Source organism: Nicotiana tabacum, chromosome 10 (assembly GCF_000715075.1).
Source record: "Nicotiana tabacum cultivar K326 chromosome 10, ASM71507v2, whole genome shotgun sequence".
Classification (NCBI taxonomy): Eukaryota; Viridiplantae; Streptophyta; class Magnoliopsida; order Solanales; family Solanaceae; genus Nicotiana; species Nicotiana tabacum.
This window is the reverse complement of record NC_134089.1, coordinates 67766009-67787288: the sequence shown is the minus strand read 5'-3', so window position 1 is coordinate 67787288 and position 21280 is coordinate 67766009. Positions and strand designations below refer to the sequence as shown.

General features: G+C 37.5%; 3 protein-coding genes across 3 annotated transcripts; 1 reads left to right on the top strand and 2 right to left on the bottom strand.

The window, feature by feature from the left end:
• Positions 1–6631: 6631 nt before the first annotated feature.
• LOC107809775 (uncharacterized) lies at positions 6632–11694 on the top strand. The gene is made up of 6 exons (XM_016634465.2): positions 6632–6963; positions 7065–7099; positions 9228–9410; positions 9977–10027; positions 11264–11322; positions 11414–11694. Exons 1-6 carry the CDS (start codon positions 6884–6886, stop codon positions 11513–11515), a joined length of 510 nt encoding a protein of 169 aa, XP_016489951.1. The 5' UTR covers positions 6632–6883; the 3' UTR covers positions 11516–11694.
• A 109-nt stretch (positions 11695–11803) lies between these two features.
• On the bottom strand, positions 11804–13112 carry LOC107809774 (uncharacterized). The gene is made up of 4 exons (XM_016634464.2): positions 12705–13112; positions 12411–12613; positions 12242–12311; positions 11804–12158 (listed from the first exon to the last, which is right to left on the bottom strand). Exons 1-4 carry the CDS (start codon positions 12910–12912, stop codon positions 12004–12006), a joined length of 636 nt encoding a protein of 211 aa, XP_016489950.1. The 5' UTR covers positions 12913–13112; the 3' UTR covers positions 11804–12003.
• A 1387-nt stretch (positions 13113–14499) lies between these two features.
• Positions 14500–19432, bottom strand: LOC107809776 (adenine DNA glycosylase-like). The gene is made up of 8 exons (XM_016634466.2): positions 18839–19432; positions 18684–18743; positions 18219–18338; positions 18046–18143; positions 17094–17632; positions 16879–16985; positions 15756–15883; positions 14500–14809 (listed from the first exon to the last, which is right to left on the bottom strand). The coding sequence occupies exons 1-7, from the start codon at positions 19310–19312 to the stop codon at positions 15800–15802; spliced, it is 1482 nt and encodes a 493-aa protein (XP_016489952.2). The 5' UTR covers positions 19313–19432; the 3' UTR covers positions 14500–14809; positions 15756–15799.
• Between the last annotated feature and the right edge of the window lie 1848 nt (positions 19433–21280).

The window sequence follows — 21280 nt, the reverse complement described above, 5'->3', positions numbered from 1 at the left end:
TTGATATGTATGAACTCGTGGGAGATAAGGAATCTATTGATGTAAAAATTTTTGACTTTCGAGACGTGGGCCTAGGGGTCGGGTTTTGGTAATTTCGGGATTTGTGCCCTTTATTAATTGTTTTCTCTTGGGCTTTGCCCCCTTAGCATACTTTGACGTCCTTGTTCTGATTTTGGATAGATTCGACGCGCCTGGAGGCGGCCGATTCGAGGGGCAAAGGCGTCGCGAGCTAGAGATTTAGCCGGTTCGAGGTGAGTAGTGATTGTAAATGATGTTATGAGGGTTTGAAACCCCGGATTGCACATCGTAGTGTTATTTTGAGTTGAGGCACACGCTTGATGACGAGCGTGGGGTCGTGCACTATTGGGGATTATGACTTGGTCCGTCCCGATTGATGATTTTACCGCGTATTTGATTGAAAATTATTTGCTATCATCATTATTTGGGCTGAATGTCATATTTGGGCCCAGTGCCAACTATTTGAACCCTTCGGGGATTTTTATTGATATTTCCTCACTGTTTTGACTTTATACTTGAACTCAGTCATGTTATTTTCCACTGTTTTACTACTCAGCCATGTTTACTCAGTTTTAATTCTTAAATGACATTTTAAATGATGTTTGGGCTGAGAAACACTATTTTACTATTGCCCGAGAGGCTTGTGAGGATTTTTGACTAAGTAAGGCCGAGGGTTTATGTTTTGAGGAAACATTGATACTGATTTGAGGTCGAGGGCCTGAGATATGTACGCCATAAGGTGGCTTGATTGATATGAGGCCGAGGGCCTAGTTTGATCCCATGAGATGGCTTGTTATTGCGCTTGGGCCGTAAGGGGCCCCTCCAAGAGTCTGCACACCCCCAGTGAGCGCGGGTACCCATTGTGATGTGAGATTGAGCCCGAGGGACTAGTATTGTTCGATGTGATTGCCCGAGGGGCTGGTACTGTTCTGAGATGTTGCCCGAGGGCCGGATTTGTTGATACTGTGCCCGAGGGGCGAACTTCTATTTGCTTACTTTACCTTAATTACCTGTCAATTACTTGTTTACTTGTTGAAAGAGGATTTTACTTGACTTTCCACTGTTTTACTGCTTTTAAATGGTTTTACTACTTCATTATAGAATGCCTTGTGCCTTACGTGTTTCCTTACTTTCAGTCGTTATTTACATTTGCTACTCACTGAGTTGGAGTACTTACTTTACTCCCTACACCCCTGTGTGCAGATTCAGGCGTAGCTGGTTCCGCACCCGAGTGCTGATTCCTCCAGCTTCAAGCGGGCTTTCGGAGATTACGAGGTAGTTGTTGACGTCCGTAGCCCCGTGTCTCTACTCCTTTATCATCTCTATCTCTTTTCAGACATCTGTACTAGCTTATAGACTTAGTAGACTTGTATTATGACTTATAGATGCTCATGACTAGTGATACCTCGGTTAGGGCTGTGTATGGGTGTTCTTCCGCGTATTTATGTTATCATTGTTATTTTGGATATATTTTATCATGATTAGACCGTTTCTTAAATGCTTAACTGTTAATAATTGGAAAATGGGAAGTGTCGGCTGGTCTTGTCTTCACGAGAGGCGCCATCACGACCGGTCCGGGTTTGGGTAGTGACAACTATATAAGTTGAAGCAGATAAATAATCAGATTGCCAACAGTATTTAAACCATAAATTTTGGAAACAGTAAACGTGAAAAGAACAGAATTATCATTGTCTACTAACTTACGTACGTGGAAATATTCACAAATTATTGTCTACTAACTTACGCAATTATTTATAATTTATTTTTAAATAATCTGATAAACATATTTATGGCAATCATCCCATGAACTGAAGTTTCATAGCAGCACCAACAGCAGCAGAAGAAAGAATAAGAAGAAGAAGAAGAAGAAGAAGAAGAAGAAGAAGAAGAAGAAGAAGAAGAAGAAGAAGAAGAAGAAGAAGAAGAAGAAGAAGAAGAAGAAGAAGAAGAAAACGAAGGAGGAGAAGGAGGAGGAGAAAGGGGGCTGAAATTGTTTAAAAAGTGGGTACAAGTTAAAACTTTTTTTAAAAATGGGTATAGGTTAAATGAGGGCAACCAAATAGGGCGCCCCGTGCAATTTATACCATAGTTTAAGGACCATTATATTAGACTATTTTTATTTGATTAAAAGTAATGAAGTTCTAACTCACTTCTTTCTTTCTTGCAGTTGACGCGAAAACAAATTACACAATTAGGATAAGTATTTTGCATCTAAAAAATGAAATACATATTTGAAACACCATTACTTTGGCGAAAACTTTATCTGGCTGAAAATAATAATTTTAGTCAAGTCTTTTTTATATATTTGGCTCGAAAAAAATAACAATAAAGTAAATAGTCATTGCACCGAAAGAAGAAATTAAAACTTACAAATTTGAGGTAAAATATATGTGGTATTTCAGAAGAAGTAAGAAAAACACACAATTAGAATAAAACAAACTATTTCTTATGTCTATGTGGCAATTGACGATTAAAAAAAATATCTCATTTGAAAGCTGCTTTTTAAATTTTTCATCATTCTCATGCGCCTAAAAGAGAATATATCCACTTTGTTTTCCGTATTAGTATTCAGGTGGGCGAATGCTATAAAACTGCCAAGTTTGGGAGTAAATAGGATAGAAAAATAGTTCAAGTGTGCACTGAACAAAAAATATTAAGTTTAGGGGATCCGATATTTCTAAAGCTAGTAAAAAAATTATAAAAAATTGTGACGACCCGGCCGGTCGCCTTAAGAATTAACGCTCTGATCCCCCGTTAATTGTTTTTCCCAAGTTTATTTCTGCTATTTTGATTTGCCGGGATATTCGGTTTTGGGTTTCGGAGAGTTTTGGGACACTTAGTCCCTAAATGAGAGCTTAAGTGTTGGAAAGTTGACCGTAGTCGGAACAGTGTGAAAATGGCCTTGAAATGGAAATTTGATGGTTCTGTTAGCTTCATTGGGTGATTTCGGGCTTAGGGGCGTGTTCGGATTGTGTTTTGGAGGTTCGTAGCAAATTTAGGCTTGAAATACCAAAAGGTCGAATTTTGAAGTTTCTGATTCGATAGTGAAATTTTGATCCGAGGGTCGGAATAGAATTCCGGAAGTTGGAATAGTTCTGTAGTGTTGAATGTGACGTGTGTGCAAAATTTCATGTCATTCGGACGAGGTTTGATAGACTTTTTAATCGAAAGCGTATTTTGAGAATTTTGGAGTTCTTAGGCTTAAATCCATGGTTAATTCGAGGTTTCGATGTTGTTTTAGGTGTTTTAAGGATTGGTACAAGTTTGGATAGTAGTTTCTGACTTGTTGGTGCCTTTGGTTGAGGTCCCGAGGGCCTCGGGATAGATTCGGATGGTTGACGGAAGGATTTGGAGTTGAAGTTTGTTGCAACAGCTGGTTTATTGTCATAACCGTACCTGCGGTTTGGGTCCTGCAGGTGCTGAGCCGTAGAAGTGGCGGAACAAGCGCAGATGCGGATTTGGGAAGGATAAGCGCAGATGCAGATTTGGGGAGGATCAGCAGGTTTTGTAGATGCAGGTAATTCACCGCAGAAGCGGTACCGCACCTGCAGAAGGGTAACCGCAGATGCGGAAATTGGCCTTTAAGTGAAAGTCGCAGATGCAACGAAGTCCTCGCAGAAGCGGTCCCAGGGCCGCAAATATGGAAATCGCTGGGCAGAACATATAAATTCTTGCCTTCGCGAAATTTAGCCATTTTTCATCTTTTTCAAAACGGGAAGAAGCTTGGGGAGCACTTTTCAAGAGGGATTTTCAGAGGAGTTCATTGGGGTAAGGTCTTTAGTCCCTAAACTCGTTATTGGAATGATTTTTATCAATTTAAGCATGAAAAATTAAGGAAAATCAGTGATAATTGGGGGGGGGGGTAGAGCTTGTCTAATTGGAGAACTTTGAGTGATGATTTGAGGGACAAATTGAGGTTCAATTTTGGTACTTTTGATATGACTGAACTTGTGAGAGGTGCGAAGGTTCTGGAAATAGAAATTTTACCTGATTTCGAGACGTGGACCCGAGGGGCGTTTTGGTTATTTTACCTAATTTCGTGTATTAGTTTAGAATTTCTTTATAGAATCAGTTACTTGAAGTGTTATTTACATTATGAAATTGAATTGAATAGATTTGGGCCATTTGGAGTCGAGTACTCATGGCAAGAGAGTGGTTTCGGATTGATTATTGAGCCGGATCGAGGTAAGTGGCTTGTCTAACCTTGTGTGGGGGACCTTCCCCTTAGGATTGGTATATTTAGTAATTGAAATGCCTTGTACGTGAGGTGACGAGTGAGTACTTGTGCTAATTGTTGGAAATCCGGTTTTCTTTAAGTAATTACTAGTATGTTTCCTTTCCTGTTTCTATTACTTGCACTATTAAGGATGTTGTTAACTTAGGAAAGCATGTCTAAGTGACTTAATTGCTTTATTTGCTTAATCTGCCTTACCTGAATTCTGTGCAGCATGCTAGGCTAGAATCACTTGTTGCCTTAACATGAAATTTTGCCATTTCTGTATATTTTCCTGTTGCTACTGTGTATTTATCTTGGGACTACGGATGTGGGATTCCGATAGCTCCCCCTTGCCTGTTTATTTTGGGACTACGGATTTGGATTTCGATAGATCCCTCTGCATAGTTATATGAAACTACGGGAATGCACCCGGTAGATTCCTCCAATATTGGGTATTTACATTTGGGACTACGGAACGAGATTCCGGTAGATCCCCGCGCACTATGAGTTGGACTACGAGACAGGATCTCGGGAGATCCATTGGATATGTACATATGGGACTACAGGATAGTATCCTGGGAGATCCCCGATTGTCATTCTTAGTGCTGAGTTGTATTTCTTTTCCGTATTTACCTTGTTTATGTATAGTTGCTGATGTCTTGTATATCCTGTGTTATTTTACTGTTGTACTTATTTATACTCTTCTGTTCTATACTGTTGATCTTTATATTTTATTTAACCTCAGTAGGGCCCTGACCTTCCTCGTCACTACCCAACCGAGGTTAGGCTTGGCACTTAGTGAGTACCGCTGTGGTGTACCCATGCCCTTTCTGCGCATGTTTTTCATGTGCAGATCCAAGTACCGCTACTCAGGCCTACCATCCTTGAGGGAGGCGACTGCTCTAGAGACTTCGAGGTACTTCTGCCGCGTCCGCAAACCGAGGAGTCCCTTTATATTCTAGCTGTTAAACATTGCCCTTCTTTATTTTCTTTCTTGTTAGATATTCTGGAGTTATACTGTTAGATATTCCAAAGGCTTGTGTTTCCGTGAGTTTTCGGGTTTTGGGATAGTGTACTTGGTTTTGAGAATGTTGTGTGGTATATGCCGAGCGGCATCATAACTATTGTTTCCATTCAGTAATTTTGGTTTTTGATTATTTCTTCCGCAAGTTTCGTTCATGTTCCGCGTTTCTTAGGCTTACCTAGTCGTAGAGACTAGGTGCCGTCACGACAGTTTACGGAGGGCGAACTGGGGTCGTGACAAAAATATAAAAAAAATGTACACAATAAGGGGTCGCAAAGAATGTACTTGATGTCTTGTACGCATATCTTCCCCGTTGAGTTCATCTTGCTCTTTCAACTTGTGCATGTATCTTTCCTCTTTTTTTTTTTTTAGTAACAAAGATATTAATATTAACTAAGCAGGTGTCTTTGAATATTACAACCCATATTGCCGCTATTGGCACCTACATACAAGCTACAAGCTGCTAAAGCATTTTCATTACCTAAGGCAACCAACTTAGTGCATATACTAGACTAAACCTATTTTAGATAAGAAAAGCATTTCATGTCCCTTTGATATGGTTCCATCGCCGGGGCTTGTATCTCTCCTTCCTTGCTTCCTCTCTCTTTTAACTTTTGGTGTTGTCTCACTTTTTTCAGTTGTCTCCTGTTATTTACTCAAAGATGTAAATATTACTCTGTTGTTATTTATTATAGAACTAGCATCTGTAAGATATTTCAAAGTTATATTATTTTTTAAAATTTGGTCGATCTTTATACGAGAATCTGAATTTTCGTAATGAACATGCTGCAGAAAAAATAATTCAATGAGTATATTAATTATGAAACAACAAATATCTTAAAGAAACTTTTAGAGTTAATTATATCTTGTGTACACAGAGGATCAAGCTAATATTTTTGTTTAAACTTTTCAAAATTTATGAAATTACTATTTTTACGTTCTGCTTATTGGTACAAAATTAAAATCACTAAATCATAAGAGTTTTCAAAAATATTACATTAATCTTGAGTGTTCTTCAAATTAAGTTTTGGTGTAATTCTACTTGTTGATATGCATGCATCTAAATAGAAACATATACAAGTTTTACTAAATAATTTAATGCTTCTTATTAAGGTTTCATTTTAGATCATCAATTTTATCAGGTATTTAGGCAACATAACTAATACTACAAGATAAATAATGTTATGTTTGATTTATTGTATTCTTAAAACAAGCATTGTTATATAACTTGCACGGGACTTTAATTATTATTTTATGTGAGATAAAATATAAAATAAAAATCTTGATGATAGTTTAAAAAAAAATATTTATGATAACGAACTAAAAAATTCTCTTTGAGAAATAAAGAGTTGGATTCACCTTCCTGGGTCCGCGTGCTCTATCTATCCTTTACTCGGAAGCAATAAAAAATATCACCAAATCCATCAATCGAAGCCCTCGCGTTAATCTCTCGGAATTCGTCGACGGGAATACCTCATTACCATTCTGTGATGTTCGGCTGATATTTTCACCGGAAATTCGTTCTCAAGAAACAAGTAGCTCATTTTCCACTGAAACACCGTGGGCGGCGGGGCGACACGGCGGCAGAAGCGTCGGTGAACATCTTTTAAAGACCAAAAGTAAATATGCTGGAAAGTCCTGCCATAGATTCATCAATCACAGCCAGCATTGCAACCGTTAAACGCTATGCCCCTCCCAATCAGCGGTATTTATGGCCCTGTTTCCATAAATTTGTATTTCTAAATTTGGACATGTTTTATTGAATTGATTTTTTTTTTTTTTTTGTGATTTCCTTTTTTGTTGCAGGAATCGCTCGCTTGGTAGGCGAAAATCCGGAGGAGGTAACTGATTAGTTGTAGTAGTAGTAGTTATTTTGATGCAGCTACAAGTCAAATTATATTTTTATTTTATTTTGTTCAAAAGCTCGAACTTTTAGTCTCAATCTGTCTTCCAGTAGAATTAGAAGTCAAATTTAATCTTCGAAAACTAGTTTAATAAAGTGATTATTACATTGACCTCAATTTAATTTAATTTCGAGCAGTGCTCAGCAGTATCAATTATTGCCATTAAGGCTGATATCATGTGAAGGATATGCATAAATTCTAATTGTAGCTCTCATAATAAAAGTTTATTCATTTTCTATATTTTCCAGTAACTATCACGCAATGTTCAGTGAAGTAATGCTTTCTGCTCCTGTCAGAGATTCTGGGAGACTAAAGTTTGCGCTCGTTTTCCTATCTTCCTTCACAAACAGTTGGTGTGAATCCAGCACTGATCATGCATCTAAATCTGTCTTTGTGTCAATTCTGACAATAATGGAAGTTGGAAAGTTTGGGCTGGGTAATGCTAAATCTCCCCATTACCTTGGATTATCGACCCAAGATACTTGAAATTATTTCTCATGTGGATGACTTGTGTATCAAGCCTCACTTCCTTGTCAGCCTCCTGAGTAGCGTCACAAAATTGCTATGTGATAAGAATGTGCCGTCAAGACTTAAAAGGCAAGTTCTAAGGGTGGTTGTGAGACCGACTATATTGTATGGGGCGGAGGGTTGGCTAGTCAAAAACTCTCATATCAAAACATGAGAGTGACGGAAATGAGGATGCTGAGATGGATGTGTGGGCATACTCTGAGGGTAAGTTCAGGAATGAAGATATTCGGGACAAGATGGGAGTGGCCTCCGAGGTGGACAAAATGCGGGAAGTGAGATTGAGATGGTTCGGGCATGTGAAGAGGAGAGACCCAGATGCACCAGTGAGGAGATGCGAGAGATTAGCTATTGTGGATTTTAGGAGAGGTAGAGGTAGACCGAAGAAGTATTGGGGAGAGGTGATTAGGCAAAACATGACATGTCTTTAGCTTATATAGGACATGACCCTTGATAGGAGGGTGTTGAGGTTGAAATTTAGGGTAGGAGGTTAGTAGGTAGTCGAGCGTTCTTCTTTTTCATACCAATAGTATTAGTATGTATTCTCGTATTTTCTTATTCTTAGGTTCCTATTACAACCTGTTGTGTTTCTCGTTTCAATCATCTTATTATCTTGTTGTTGTGATTGCTTCATTTTTATGGCTTCTACACTTTTTTTTCCCATTACTGTCGTGCTTATGCTTTTCTTGAGCCGGGGGTCTATTGGAAACCTGTCTACCTTCACAAGGTAGGGGTAGGGTCTGCGTACATACTGCCCTCCCTAGACCTCACTATGTGGGATTACACTGAGTATGTTATTGTTGTTGTTGTCAAAAGTTTGGGCAAATTATTGCCATTTGAATTTACTCTGGAGGGTTACAGGACCCTTTTAACATGACTCTGTTCTGCTGATGAAATGATCTAACTATTGCAATGACTTGAGGACACTTGTAAATTACTTTTGCGTAGGGTGGTATAACTGCAAACACTTCTATTGATCTTTTGAGCTGGTGGCTTAGTTGGCTTCAGCATGTTCAACTCTAAAATGTTGCTTTTTGGCATTATTGTAGCATCACCTTGGAATGCAGCTTTAACTCAATGTTCTTTCTCACTGATTGTATCTAGATGATTGTGCGAAGAGATAGTGGTTTTTCATTTTTCTTTTCTTAATGCAAATCCAGCCAGTGGTTTCTTTGACATAGCATATATTAAGTTTTACTAGGGAGAACACTAGGTTGTAATGTGCCGGGGTTGAAGATCACATGAGATGTTATCAACCTAGTTAGTAACTTAGTATCGCAACCAGTAAAATTAGACTTTCTTCTTCGGGCTGTAATCGTTAAGATGTCAGATACGGTAGAGCCTTGTTCCGGGATGGGTAGATGATGCCCTAAAAGTCTTAGCTGAACCACCCGCATGAATGTTAATCTAAAACGAATGTGTTTGTCATTTGGTACTTTATTTTCTTCAGCTGCCTAGCATATTTTGGATAAATAGCTGATTGAAGTTTTTCAAACTGCAGTTCTTGGTCAACATTTTCTCTGATAGTCTATTTTTGCAGATCACCTCGAACGAGCTAATGGCAATAGTAATGATGGCGAGAAGAATCAAATTAGTGCCTCTAGGTCTACATCTACTTTAGATGATGCTGGTGGCAGATATCAAGCAAATGATAGTCATCGGACAGGGTTAATACCGCTACAAGGATGTTCTGGCAGTGATGCTTTTCAGCTTCTGAATAACCGTATGTTTCTTAGAATCAATTCTGAATTCCTGAATTTATTACTTCCAATAACGATTTAATATCTCATTTGTCAATTACATTGTTTCTTGCATATTCTTTCTGTTAACCATTTTCTATGCTGTATTATGTTATGATCATTCGATTTCAATTTTTTTTCTCTTTAGTTTCATTTGGTGTGGTGGAATATTTGGCCATGCATTTTCCTTCATTTTCTTTATTATCTATGTGGGCACTCAGTTCTGTGTTAATGTTGAATTCTTCAAATCATGCCCATGATGCAAAAGAGATGAATGGTGATATGGCTCTTGACAGCATAATTTCCAATCATTCATGAGCAACTATCTCATACCAATCCTTGTTGACCTAATTGGGAAGAAGAAATTGACCCCTGTCAAATTCAGTTAGCCATTATCAGTAAAGGTCTCAATTAAGATGAGCGAGCAAGTCTCACATGCCATCTCTTTTGGATGTTGTGGTTCCTTATCAGCCAGTTTCTACTCTTTCGTGAATGGTGATGGTAGCAGTTACTGGCGAGAATGTTAATAAAGTGTTTTATGCTTTTGTAGGTTGGATGGCTGTTCTGAATGCTTACAACAATTTACCATATGATTCTCCTGGTGAGTAAAAGGGCAGCCTGCTGCTCTTTACTATTTCAATTGGTCTACTTTCTTCCTAGATGGAGCAGAGTGGATATACAGGACTCAGATAGCTATCCCCAGCTAGTCTGGAATTTATTTGTAGTTTTTGTTATTGTTAATGTCTTCCTAGATGACCATATCAACTCTGTCTTGGTATTCTGTGACCAGATAATTTGGTCAGGATTATGTTCTGAGTCATCTCTTAGCAACAACTTATCTTAAGATTGCATATTTTGTGAAATCTAGTGGTGGCGCACAAGGGTTCCACTCTGGAAAATTGGGCTATGGCCGTGCTATTTTGTGTACTGAAAAAGCTTCTGCTTGATGGGATACTTGTTAATGCATAAAGGGAATTAACTCTACTGATAGATGGAGACATAAATATACTTATAATTTCGAGAGTGCAAGCAAGCTTAACTAGAAAAGGTAATGTGGTGTATACTGTATAGAGAGATAGACTCTACTGATAATTAAGGTGAAATGCCTTAGTCCCATAAGCTTATGCCTTTACTTGCTTTCCCTTGAGATATACATTATAAAAGCTTTAAACTCGCATTTACTCTAATGATTGGATACTGGTGGCAAAAGTAGGACATCAGCACCTACATGTTTTACCACCTATATAGTTTTGCACATGGTAGAGGTTCATGATATAGGAGCTGGATGTAATGTGTTGTTTGAAATACGTTTTTCTTGAGCAAGATTTGAGTTAACCCTGAGGTAAGCATATTTTGATGACAATATTGCTTAGAAATTTAAAAGCAATCTGTACTGGGGAGAATGTGACAAGTTAAAGAAAATGAAGAAAGAATTAAGAATTGCCGCTCTTTCTTTCCTTCTTTCTTTTGTGTCGGGGTTGGGGTGGAATGAGGTGGTAATTTTTTTTATTTACTTTTCTAAACCACGAAATAAGAGGAGGAAGGAGAGAATGGACAGTTTTTCATCTGATATTAGTAGTCAGTTTCTGGCCCCTGGGTGATTATACAATATGTTCAGTGTTATTCTAATTTCTTGTGGTTGATATGGCTTAATTTTATATCGTTGCCTACGGTTTACTTATGGAGGACCTGAAGAGTAGACCTGAAAGGTCTCCGGAGACTTTCCGAGAGCATGAATGAATCACTCACTTTGTACTGTTACATAATTTGATGATTTGTCCACCTACACTAGCAATCAGAACTCAGTCATCTGTTCTTTTCTTTTTTTCTTTCGCAGAAAGGCCAGTTATGTACACAAAAAAGTCACCTTGGGGGCATGCAATGGTTCCCTATCAGGTAAGACGCAATTTTGCTGTGCCCCCCAATTCCTACATCCAACCTTCTTTTCTCTCTCCATGACCACTGAATATTCATATTTTGCCTTCAGTTAATGTCACAAGCTGGAGGTGCATCTTCTTCTGGGTTGCAGGACTTCTTAAGTGAGCTTCAACTTGCAATGCATGGTACAAGTGTCAGTTCTAATTCCTAATTGTTACGTTTAAGTGCCCAAAGCCATTGTAAAATCAGGCAGTTTGGGACTGTTTGCAATGTAATATTAGATGCATGTTGTAAGTTATTATCACCCCTGATAAGCTACTTGTTTAAGAAGACAGCCTCTGATTGCACCATGAAAACATTGGCAATTTTGCACTCTTCCTTTTATTTGTACGTGTGTGTGTTGCATTAGAATGATCACCCCCCGCCCCCGGCATTATTACTTTTTAGTGTGGCACTGTCAGTGTTACCTTAATGGTGTATGTATGATGAGATGCTACAATTTATGAACTTCAGGCTTAAAGATCTTTTGGTAGAGGAAATGTTCTTTTGGTAAGTGTACATTTGTTATATTAAATACACATTGGAAGAGGAAGAGCAAGGGTTGACTACATATAAATGGAATACACAGCATGCTGTTATGGACCCTTAAAGAAAGAAGAAAATGGAGAAAAGTAAGTGGCAATATACATTGCCAAGACATTATTCATTCCAGACAGGAATAATGCCTTGAGCAGCCAACCGCTTCTCTACCCAGAATACAATGTGTTTTGCTGTTATCTTTTTCTCATCAACGAGAAAAGGTTCCACAGTGCTCGGGCCGGAACCATAGGAAGACAAAGAGAAACCTTTAGCACCTGCCAATTATGTGTGTCCGATCATATAAGCAATCTGAACTCGCATAACAAACTTAAATCAAGTCAAAAGACTGAAGACATACCTGTGAGTCCATCAGGAAAGAACGCCCAAAATGAATATGGATTACCCTTCTTTGAAAATGAACCCTCCAACTGCAACAACAGCATTTAGTGAAAATTACAATCAGAATGAAAGAATCTTAGTCGGATAAACTTGTATTAGCATAAGTAAGATGATAATAAGAGACTCGCCTTGTTGTCATTAAACAATAACTCGAGCTCAGAGATATCGTCTTGTGCTTCAAGAATTGATTTCAGGGACGGGATAACATCCTCCTCCATCATCTGAGGTAGAGACTTGGCTGGAGCTTTTGCTGCAGGCTTTGGCTTTGGTTTTGCTGGAGCTGTTTCTTCAGCAGTCTCTGACTCTTTCTTCTCCTTCGTTTCAGCAGCAACTAGTTGTATTGGCAATTATCAAATGGATATAACAGTACCAGGGAAATGACCAATTTGAAAAAATAAATGAGGAATAACTTAGAAAATTACCAGTTAAAGATGATGATTCTTGCGCTGCAAAGCAGGCAATGTTTCTAGGAGAAGGGACTAACACGTTGGCGCATTTGCAGATTTTGATGTGTCTTAGTTCAAGAGAATCAGCATGCAGTAGTGTGGAATTTGGTTTAGCTCTACGGCTAAATGAAGAAGATGGTGATGGGAAGCTGGAAAGTGAAATAGAACCTCCTGTTGTTGCCATGTCTCGCAGCCAGCCAAGTCTATTAATTTGTCTATATGCTTTGCATATTGTACAATTTTTATTCTTTTCAGCAGTTGTTGGTTATCATATCATATCATATCAGGTAGAAGAGAGGATGTACCAATGCTAGTGAAGCAGTGAAAACGTCAGAGAGGCAGCCAAAAGAAGCTGCTTTGTCATCCACACACTCTTAGGAGAACCAATGCCACTAATTTTCAATTTTAAAACTGCATATAAATGGGCCTTATCCGGTGGAAGCACTAGTTACAGCTCGTTAAGCCCATTAAACTGGTCAGGCGAACGCGGTCATTAGTAAGGATCTTTACATAAATAGCCAACCCGATTCACTGTTTACTTTTTCTTGATGGCATACAGATTATCCGCTTATTATATACGGTTGTACATAGATTATACATACATTAGAAGTATGCTGGCTATTTTTCGTTTGAATGGCTGGGTGAGCGGCTATTTGAGTTAGTTCTTCTATTTATTATAAGATGAGACGCTCATATAAGGAAGAAATTGAAATACAACCACTTTTCAGGCTAAATTATAAAAAATATAATTGTGGAATATGATACATTTTAAGGTGGTCTTTAACTTTTGACCTTCATGGGCAGAATTTCAACTCAAAAGCTGAAAGTGTTGCCCATGGAGCAAGCGAGGGCAACACTTGTTAAACTTGAAGTTCTGCTCATAGGGCAAGCGGGGACAAAAATTCAAGACCATCTACTTTGAGGGCTATTTGTGTACTTCACCCAATTGTAACTCAACAACTGTTTCAAAATTATTCAAACTTTAGCTGCTTTTAATACAAAAATACCCCTAATTACATTACGGGAAAAAAAAAAACTCCAACACAATGTGTCAAAGTTCAAATCTTTTACAAGTGAAAATCTAATACATTATGTTGGAAAAATCTCCCCATATGTGAAACTCCAATAGTGTGATGGTGTTTTGAATTTTTACATGTGAAACTCTATCATATAGTGATGGATGTGTTGATAGAGTTTTTTCATGTTTTAGATAAGGGTGTTTTTATCTAAATTTTATTCATGTTGAAAAAGCGGCTAGTTTTCAATTACATTCAGTCAATGGTTAAATATTACTAACATGCCCAAAAAGTGGACAGCTTGTACCATTTTTACCTATATGTGAATATTGACGGTCAACGTTTCAGTGACCTTCCTTAGCTGATTGAACACCAACAAAAAGATAAATTGGTCGCAGACCTGGATACTCTTTAAGTAAAATGAGGACTATTACTATCGTTTTATTATCTTTAGTTATAATCAGTGCTCTTTAAAGTTAGATTTCCTTAAAATACAGCGAAGACCAACGGCCATAAAACATGCTCCTGTCATTTACTTCGAGTTGTTCAGCCACTATCCATTTCACTATGATCATTGTATCAGGAATCAAATAGTGTTCTCCTTTTTAACCCAAATGAAACAAGAATCCAGGAGATAATTGAATAAACCCATCTTATTAAACAAGTAACTCCGTCAATCAAAAATAGTATCATTCCTTAATTTCTCACATCTGAAAGAAGGCAACAAATCAAAATGGGGAAAAGAAACAAAAAAGTTGAAGCTCCAAAATGTATGACTGCCAAATGCGTTCCAATATAAAGCTACTTCATACAGGTGTACAAAATATTTTACAACCAATAGATTCCTGGAACCGCTGGCACTGCTTACACATCCACTTTAATTACTTAAAAAGTACGAAATCCAATGCATCTGCTTAATAATGCAGACAAGAGCTTGGAAACACATGCCAATAAGATACAATAATTTAGCATCTGTATGATCTGTTATACACCAATTGTCAAACAGCTGCACAATAATGTCTTCCTGGCTAAATTTCCCGTCACTAAGGGAGCCTTTAATATTTCCTGAAACCATACAACCTTTCTTGTAGCAATGAATTATGTGATGGGAATAAACCCCTTACCAAAATAATATTCACGGTAATAAAGCGGAATAATAATGTAGCACCGAGATACGGTAATTAACAAGAATAAAAGAGTAACAATGACACCAAGATTTTTACGTGGAAAACCCTTCTGAATAAGGGGGAAAAACCACGACCCCGAGAGGAGCAACTGATATCACTATAGTAAGGAATTTTACACTTTGTAGGTCGGAGATAAATACTCCAAAGACCACTACAACACTCAAAAGAAATAACCCTCTTTTGATATTCCCACCTCACTACAATATCGCTCACTCTGTATTTTCCTCACAGACTATTTTCTTATACCTTGTCTGTGAAACCTCACTCTTTCTTTCTCTCTTTGTTGGTGTGAAGAAATGAGAGTTGAAGCTCTCCTTTTATAGCCAAAGCTTCACCCTCTAAAGCCTACAATATTTGACAATTTACACACACTTTTCACAATTCAACAAAGTTGGCTACCAAACCAAAGAAATTCAACAAGGTTGGCTACCAACCAAACCAAGTCAACAAAGTTGGCTACCAAACCAAAGAAAACTCTTATTAAGCACATGCCTAATACTTTTTCATTGAGATGGACATCATCATTATGAACATATATGCTCTTACCTTTTTAATAGGGGAACTATAATTGAAGCAGTTCGATTCTTAAAAAGACAAAGCATATATTATCATTCTGACACATTGCTTGGCTGAAAATGTTAAAAAGGAGAGGCTCCATTTAATATAGAAGTGACTGTTAATGAAACAAGAACAGACATTACCAGGAAGTTCAATAATAGTTGACATGAATAGAATCCAATCAGAAAATATTGAGACCTTACGCATAATCCTAGACCAGAATGGTATATCCTGGAAAACATTGCCAGAATTTGGAGAAAGAGTACCTGAGTGGTCAGTAAAGGTTTCATTGGCACAGCCAGTACCATCTCTATCTTCTTAATGCTGGCTTCCTCCTCCTTTCTGGGATGGTACCCTGGTCAGTTTGCTTGTGTTTCTGTACCATGTTATAAACCTGCATTAGAAGAAAATTCTTAGTCATCATTGGTTGGTTCGCCCATTCCCAGCCAAATGTTCAACAAACAAAAGCAGCAGAAAAGTAGGGTTATTGATCAAGAGAAATTCTTTATAGACAGGACATCCAAGAAATAGTACTCTTGGTTGCAATGTTGGCCATTGAACCAAGTGTTCGAAGGCTATAAATCTCATAATCCTTAGATGGTAATAAGTGAAACTAATGTCGCACATCCAAACACCGTAGTAATGTTGTTTTTATACTAGCTAACTATGTTGCACTATGTTATAATTTGAACGGCCGGAAAAAGTTACACACGAGCTAAGCACGAAGTGACAACATAACTTCATATATCAAGTATTTTATAATGGCTACTAAAACATATATTGGCAGGATCCCACCGGTAAAGCTCTCGATAGGTGCATTATAGATTGCAACAACAACTATGCCGTAGTCCCAAACTAGTCCGGGGCAATATGAATCCTCAGTTCTCCATTTAAGCTCAACTTATGTCATCATAATACCAAATAAAATAGAAGTAAAAAATAAGTTTTATATATATGTATGTATGTATAGTGATATTAATAATAACCATATTAGAAGTTTTCCAACAAGCCTAAAACCTATTCTCAACTAGTACAAATCACCTATATGGATCTTTTTACTCCATTGTGCGCTATTTTTTCTTTAGCTAAGTCTACAATGATTCCAAGAGTTTTTAGGTCTTTCGAGAAACCTTCCTTCCATGTGATTTTAGTTCTATCCCGTCCCTTTGTTACACCTAAGTGCATTATAGATTAAAGAAAACAATTCAACTCAAGATGTGATTTGTCAAGTCATTCTGCATTAGTCAGTAAGATAGTTTGCCATTTCAGAAAAGTTTTTATTTCCTTATTTACAACTCACTTATGTGATCTATCAAATTTCTTCATTATAACATTCAACCACACAGTAAAGGCGAGTAGATCCAGGTATTCTTTGATTTTCAGCAGTACCTTTCTTACTCCAGATGTCAATCCCATGCTATCGAGGTTTTTACTATCGACATATTTCCATGTCATGCTCTCTTTGTCCCGCTTTTTGTAGTCAATGCTTCTATTTCCTTCATGTCAACAGAAAGCACATGCAATTAAGTATATGAAAAAAGGTGCTACACTCTAAGCATTTGAATCAGTAACCATGAGGTAATAAGTCAACGCATAGAATGCACCTTTTGGACGTAAGACCAGCAACTCTATGTACATCTTGAGGCGTATATGACTGAAGACGTGGACATATTCTCCAATATATTCTCGTGAAACTATTCTAATAGACTCTTTAAGATCTAGATTGAATGATGACTGTAAAAATTTATCAATTGCTATTCTTCTTGAGGCCAAGTCTGCTTCCTTTTCCAAGAGAACTGATGGAAACTCCCAGAGGCCAGCAAGTAGACCCTTATTTGGTCTTTTCACAAGAATAAATTTGCTGCTGGATTGAGGTCCTATCGTTTCCTGGCAATCCAGTATCTCTACAACACTAACAGCGGAAAACTCATGCCTTTGTTTGGCCTTCATAACTTTAATTGGGTAATCTGTAACATGAACTGATTCGTTCTGCCTAGAGAGTGATAAAGCATGACATTGAGCAGAGATGGGGCATGCAGCACAACCTGGATTCGAAAGAGAGCACAACGTAGCCCCAAGTTCCATAAGAGCTTGGTTGAAATCTCCAGGCCTAAAAGGATCAACTAATTGCCCTGCAAGTTTCCTAATTCAAAAGGAAATAGATAACATGACACAGGATGGAAAATTTACTAAGAAATAAAGTAATATCCAAAATTGGGTAATTACTAATATCTGGCATGATCACTGCTTAAGGAAGATAACAATTTAGATTCGTTTCCCGAATATATTTGATAAGAAATAGAAAGAAAAGATAGGTAGAGAATGGAATATGAGGCAGTTCACTGTAGTGCTATGTTGCTCCAATCCTCCAAAAATATTGTCGCACCCATGTCAGATCCTAAAAAGTCATTTTAGGAGGATCTGACACACACCCGGCAGTATCTTCGAAGATCCGAGCAATATAGCTGCAGTGTATTGTTCTTCCAACTTGCTTACCAAGTAACTATTACAGTAAGAAAGCAACAAAAAACTGCATTATACATCACAAAGACTCACCAAATTTTCTTAACTGTCGCTGCGTCTTTTGGATTTGCAGATATAGCCTTCAGCCTAGAAATAACTCTGACCACATTTCCATCAACAACAGGCACTGCCTACAGTAATAACTTAGAACATGTGATAAGAGGAAGAGTGTATTAGTCAGTCAAAACTTTGCAAGAGCTATTGACCTTTTTGAAGGCGATTGAGGATATAGCACCAGCAGTATATTCACCAATCCCTTTGATGTTGCGAAGATCTGAAACTGTCTCCGGAAAAGTACCTCCTTGTTCGACAACCTCTTTTGCACCCTGCGAAAGCACAGATATCTATAATAAACAAACTAGATAATGAGTACTTCAGCAGAGTTGTATGCTAATTTGCATACTTTAGCAGTACTCTTTAAATCAGTTAACAACTATAGTTTCTCTACAAATACAGTTTGATGTTTTCATCTCTTAGTCTGCAAATTACTTTTCAACTCTTCAACTGTATCCAATCCATGGCACTGTCTGTGTTGTGCGACAGATGTAAATACTTCTTTTTTAATTTCCAGTATTTCGTAATTTTCACATATTTTTACCTTTTTTTCTAATGTTAGGATGAGACTATTGACCAGAAAATTAAATAACCCACAGCAAAAACAGAAACCTCACCTCCAGCAAAAACCGAGCTCGTCTATAGTATCCTAAACCTGCCCACATTTCATTTACCTCCTGCAAGGTAGATAAAAGATAAAACTCCGAATTCAACAAATTCCAAAAAGAAAAGAAGAAAAACATCAACAAGGTAAGCAGCTAAGTGTTACTACCTCAAGAGAAGCTTGAGCGAGATGATGAAGAGTAGGCCATTTATTCATCCACCGATTAAAATAGTCAATCACAGTTGAAACCCTAGTTTGCTGAAGCATTACTTCAGATACCCACACTGCATAACCCCTTTTCTCTCTCTCATCATCATCATCTTCTTCTTTAAATCCGCAACTGCTACTGCTACTTATTCTTCGCCAAGGAAGGTCTCTTTGATTATTATCGTACCATTCCAATAGAGAAGCCCTAATTTGTAGGGCTTCGTCTTTGCTGAAACTGAAGTCCTCTATATCGCCGCTAGTTGGAACTTCAATTTTAGGTTTTGGTTGTGTGGTACGGCGAGGTCTCTTCTTGGAGATGGCCGTTCTCTTCTCTGCTCCGGCGCCGATGGCGTCCATCGATGACAGAGAGTAGTGCCGATTGTGTTTTCCCGCTAAACAATGCGTTTGAAAGTGTGAGCAAATGGCTAGTTGCATACTTTTCCTTTTCAAAAAAAATTGGTGCCTTTTTCAATGTAATGTTAAATGAAAAAAGAAATTCAAAAAACAGTCCCACGAGTACTTTTATTCTTCAAATTACGACTATTATTCTTCCACTAAGGATTGATATTTTTTTTTCCTATCCTGTCCTATTTCTACTATGTGTATTTTTTAGCCACTAATTTAGCATTGAACTGCTTCATTAACTTTTTGTCGACTTTATTATGAGAGTCTCACTCTCACATGGTGTTAGTCTTACGTCTTTCTGTACCACACTTTGACGCAATTGATGTAGTTGACCTCATGGCCAAATACCAAGGAGAAAAAACATTGACAAGAAGGAAAATTATATTTTCATTGGCAATTAATACTGACTCCAATGGAATAATTATATTAGTGTCCTGCAGGTTGTAACATTGTACCAGATCAATAATAATTAAACACCACTATAGTAAATACTATAATAATAAAATACCAGGACACCAGTCATCATCAGAGTGGAAAATGTTTAAAACAACAGAAAAATGCAAAACTATCTAAAATTAGGCCCAACGTAATCGGATCTTGTCTTCCTGCACGTATATTGGCAGGGAAAATTGTTTAACCAAAAATCTGAGTCTTTGGTCAAAGCTAAAAAGAAATTCGGGTTACTGATAATCAAGAGACAAAAATGAAATACTTTTGAGAATGATGGTAAAACAGCAAATAGTTTTGTATTTCAATGAATTCTCAATAATATTCCGTGTCTTTACAAATGATGATACTTCTTCCTTTTATAGATAATTCTAGGTAAAGGAATGAAGCCTCAGCTTTAATGATATAATTATGAATAATAAATGACATTAAATAAGCCGTTATACAATCATTCCTATTAAATACCAATTTTCTAACGTATCAAGTATTTAATAATGAATTTGGACTCCTTCCTGTCATCAGATCTTTATCTTTAATGCCTTCTAATCTGTTGACTGTAAATAATTTAAATTGGTACGAGACTCGTATCTATACTTCGTCTCGTGCCTATTTAAATTCTTCTTCCCGTGGCTGTCTCCATCTGTGTCTCTTAGTCAATTGTTGCGCTTTGACCATTTAACTAAACCACGTGTCATGCCACATCATCTTTAATATAAACTCAGTTTTTTCCCAATACAGATAGTCCCCCCCACTTTCCATTTATTTATCAATTAAATAATTGGGAAGTGGATCTTCATAAAAAAGGAATTTTTGCCACAATGAATGCTTATGACAGTATTAACGCCTCAGTAGTCTTTTCCATTTAATGTTCTGCCCATGTGTCATTTTCTGATTGATTCCGCTATTTACACCCTTTTTCGAGACTTCTTCATTCTCACTATTCACGAAGTGATAGCTGCCTTTATTATAGGCTTTCCATCATTACACTTCTAAGGTTGACGGTTCTCATTTTATACATAACTTTTTCTTCCTTTGTCTTCTTCACAAATCTTCAGCAAGCACTTTCTTCTTTATTTTCACTTTCTTTCGACTTATCCTTCCTAACAATGTCTTCTTCAAACCCTAACCGTAAAAAAGTTCCAATTCTAGACCAATTCCCCAACGACCCTGTTAGACACAGAAGAGGCGGAGGAGGTAGGCTTCGAACAGGGTTAGAATCTACTCGAGGCGGCTCCTCTGGTTTTTCTTCAAGGAGTTCTATCCCAAAGGCCCCCTCTTCTAAAAGTAGAGAAATTCTTGATTCTTCTCAAGAACCCTCAGTTGATGAGATAGTTCCCAGCGATTTGTCTTTTGAAAGTGACAAAATGTCTCTTCAAAAATAAATTGCAAATTTAGAAAAAGTCGATACTTACCCTACAATAGTAACCGAGCTTACAATCCCCACTATAAGAAAAGATTGTAAATGGAAGGATAGTCTCCGAATGTCAATTCCTTCCCCAAATCAAAGAATTTCCTCCTTTAGAAGTGGGTATTCTTCTGTTTATACTTACC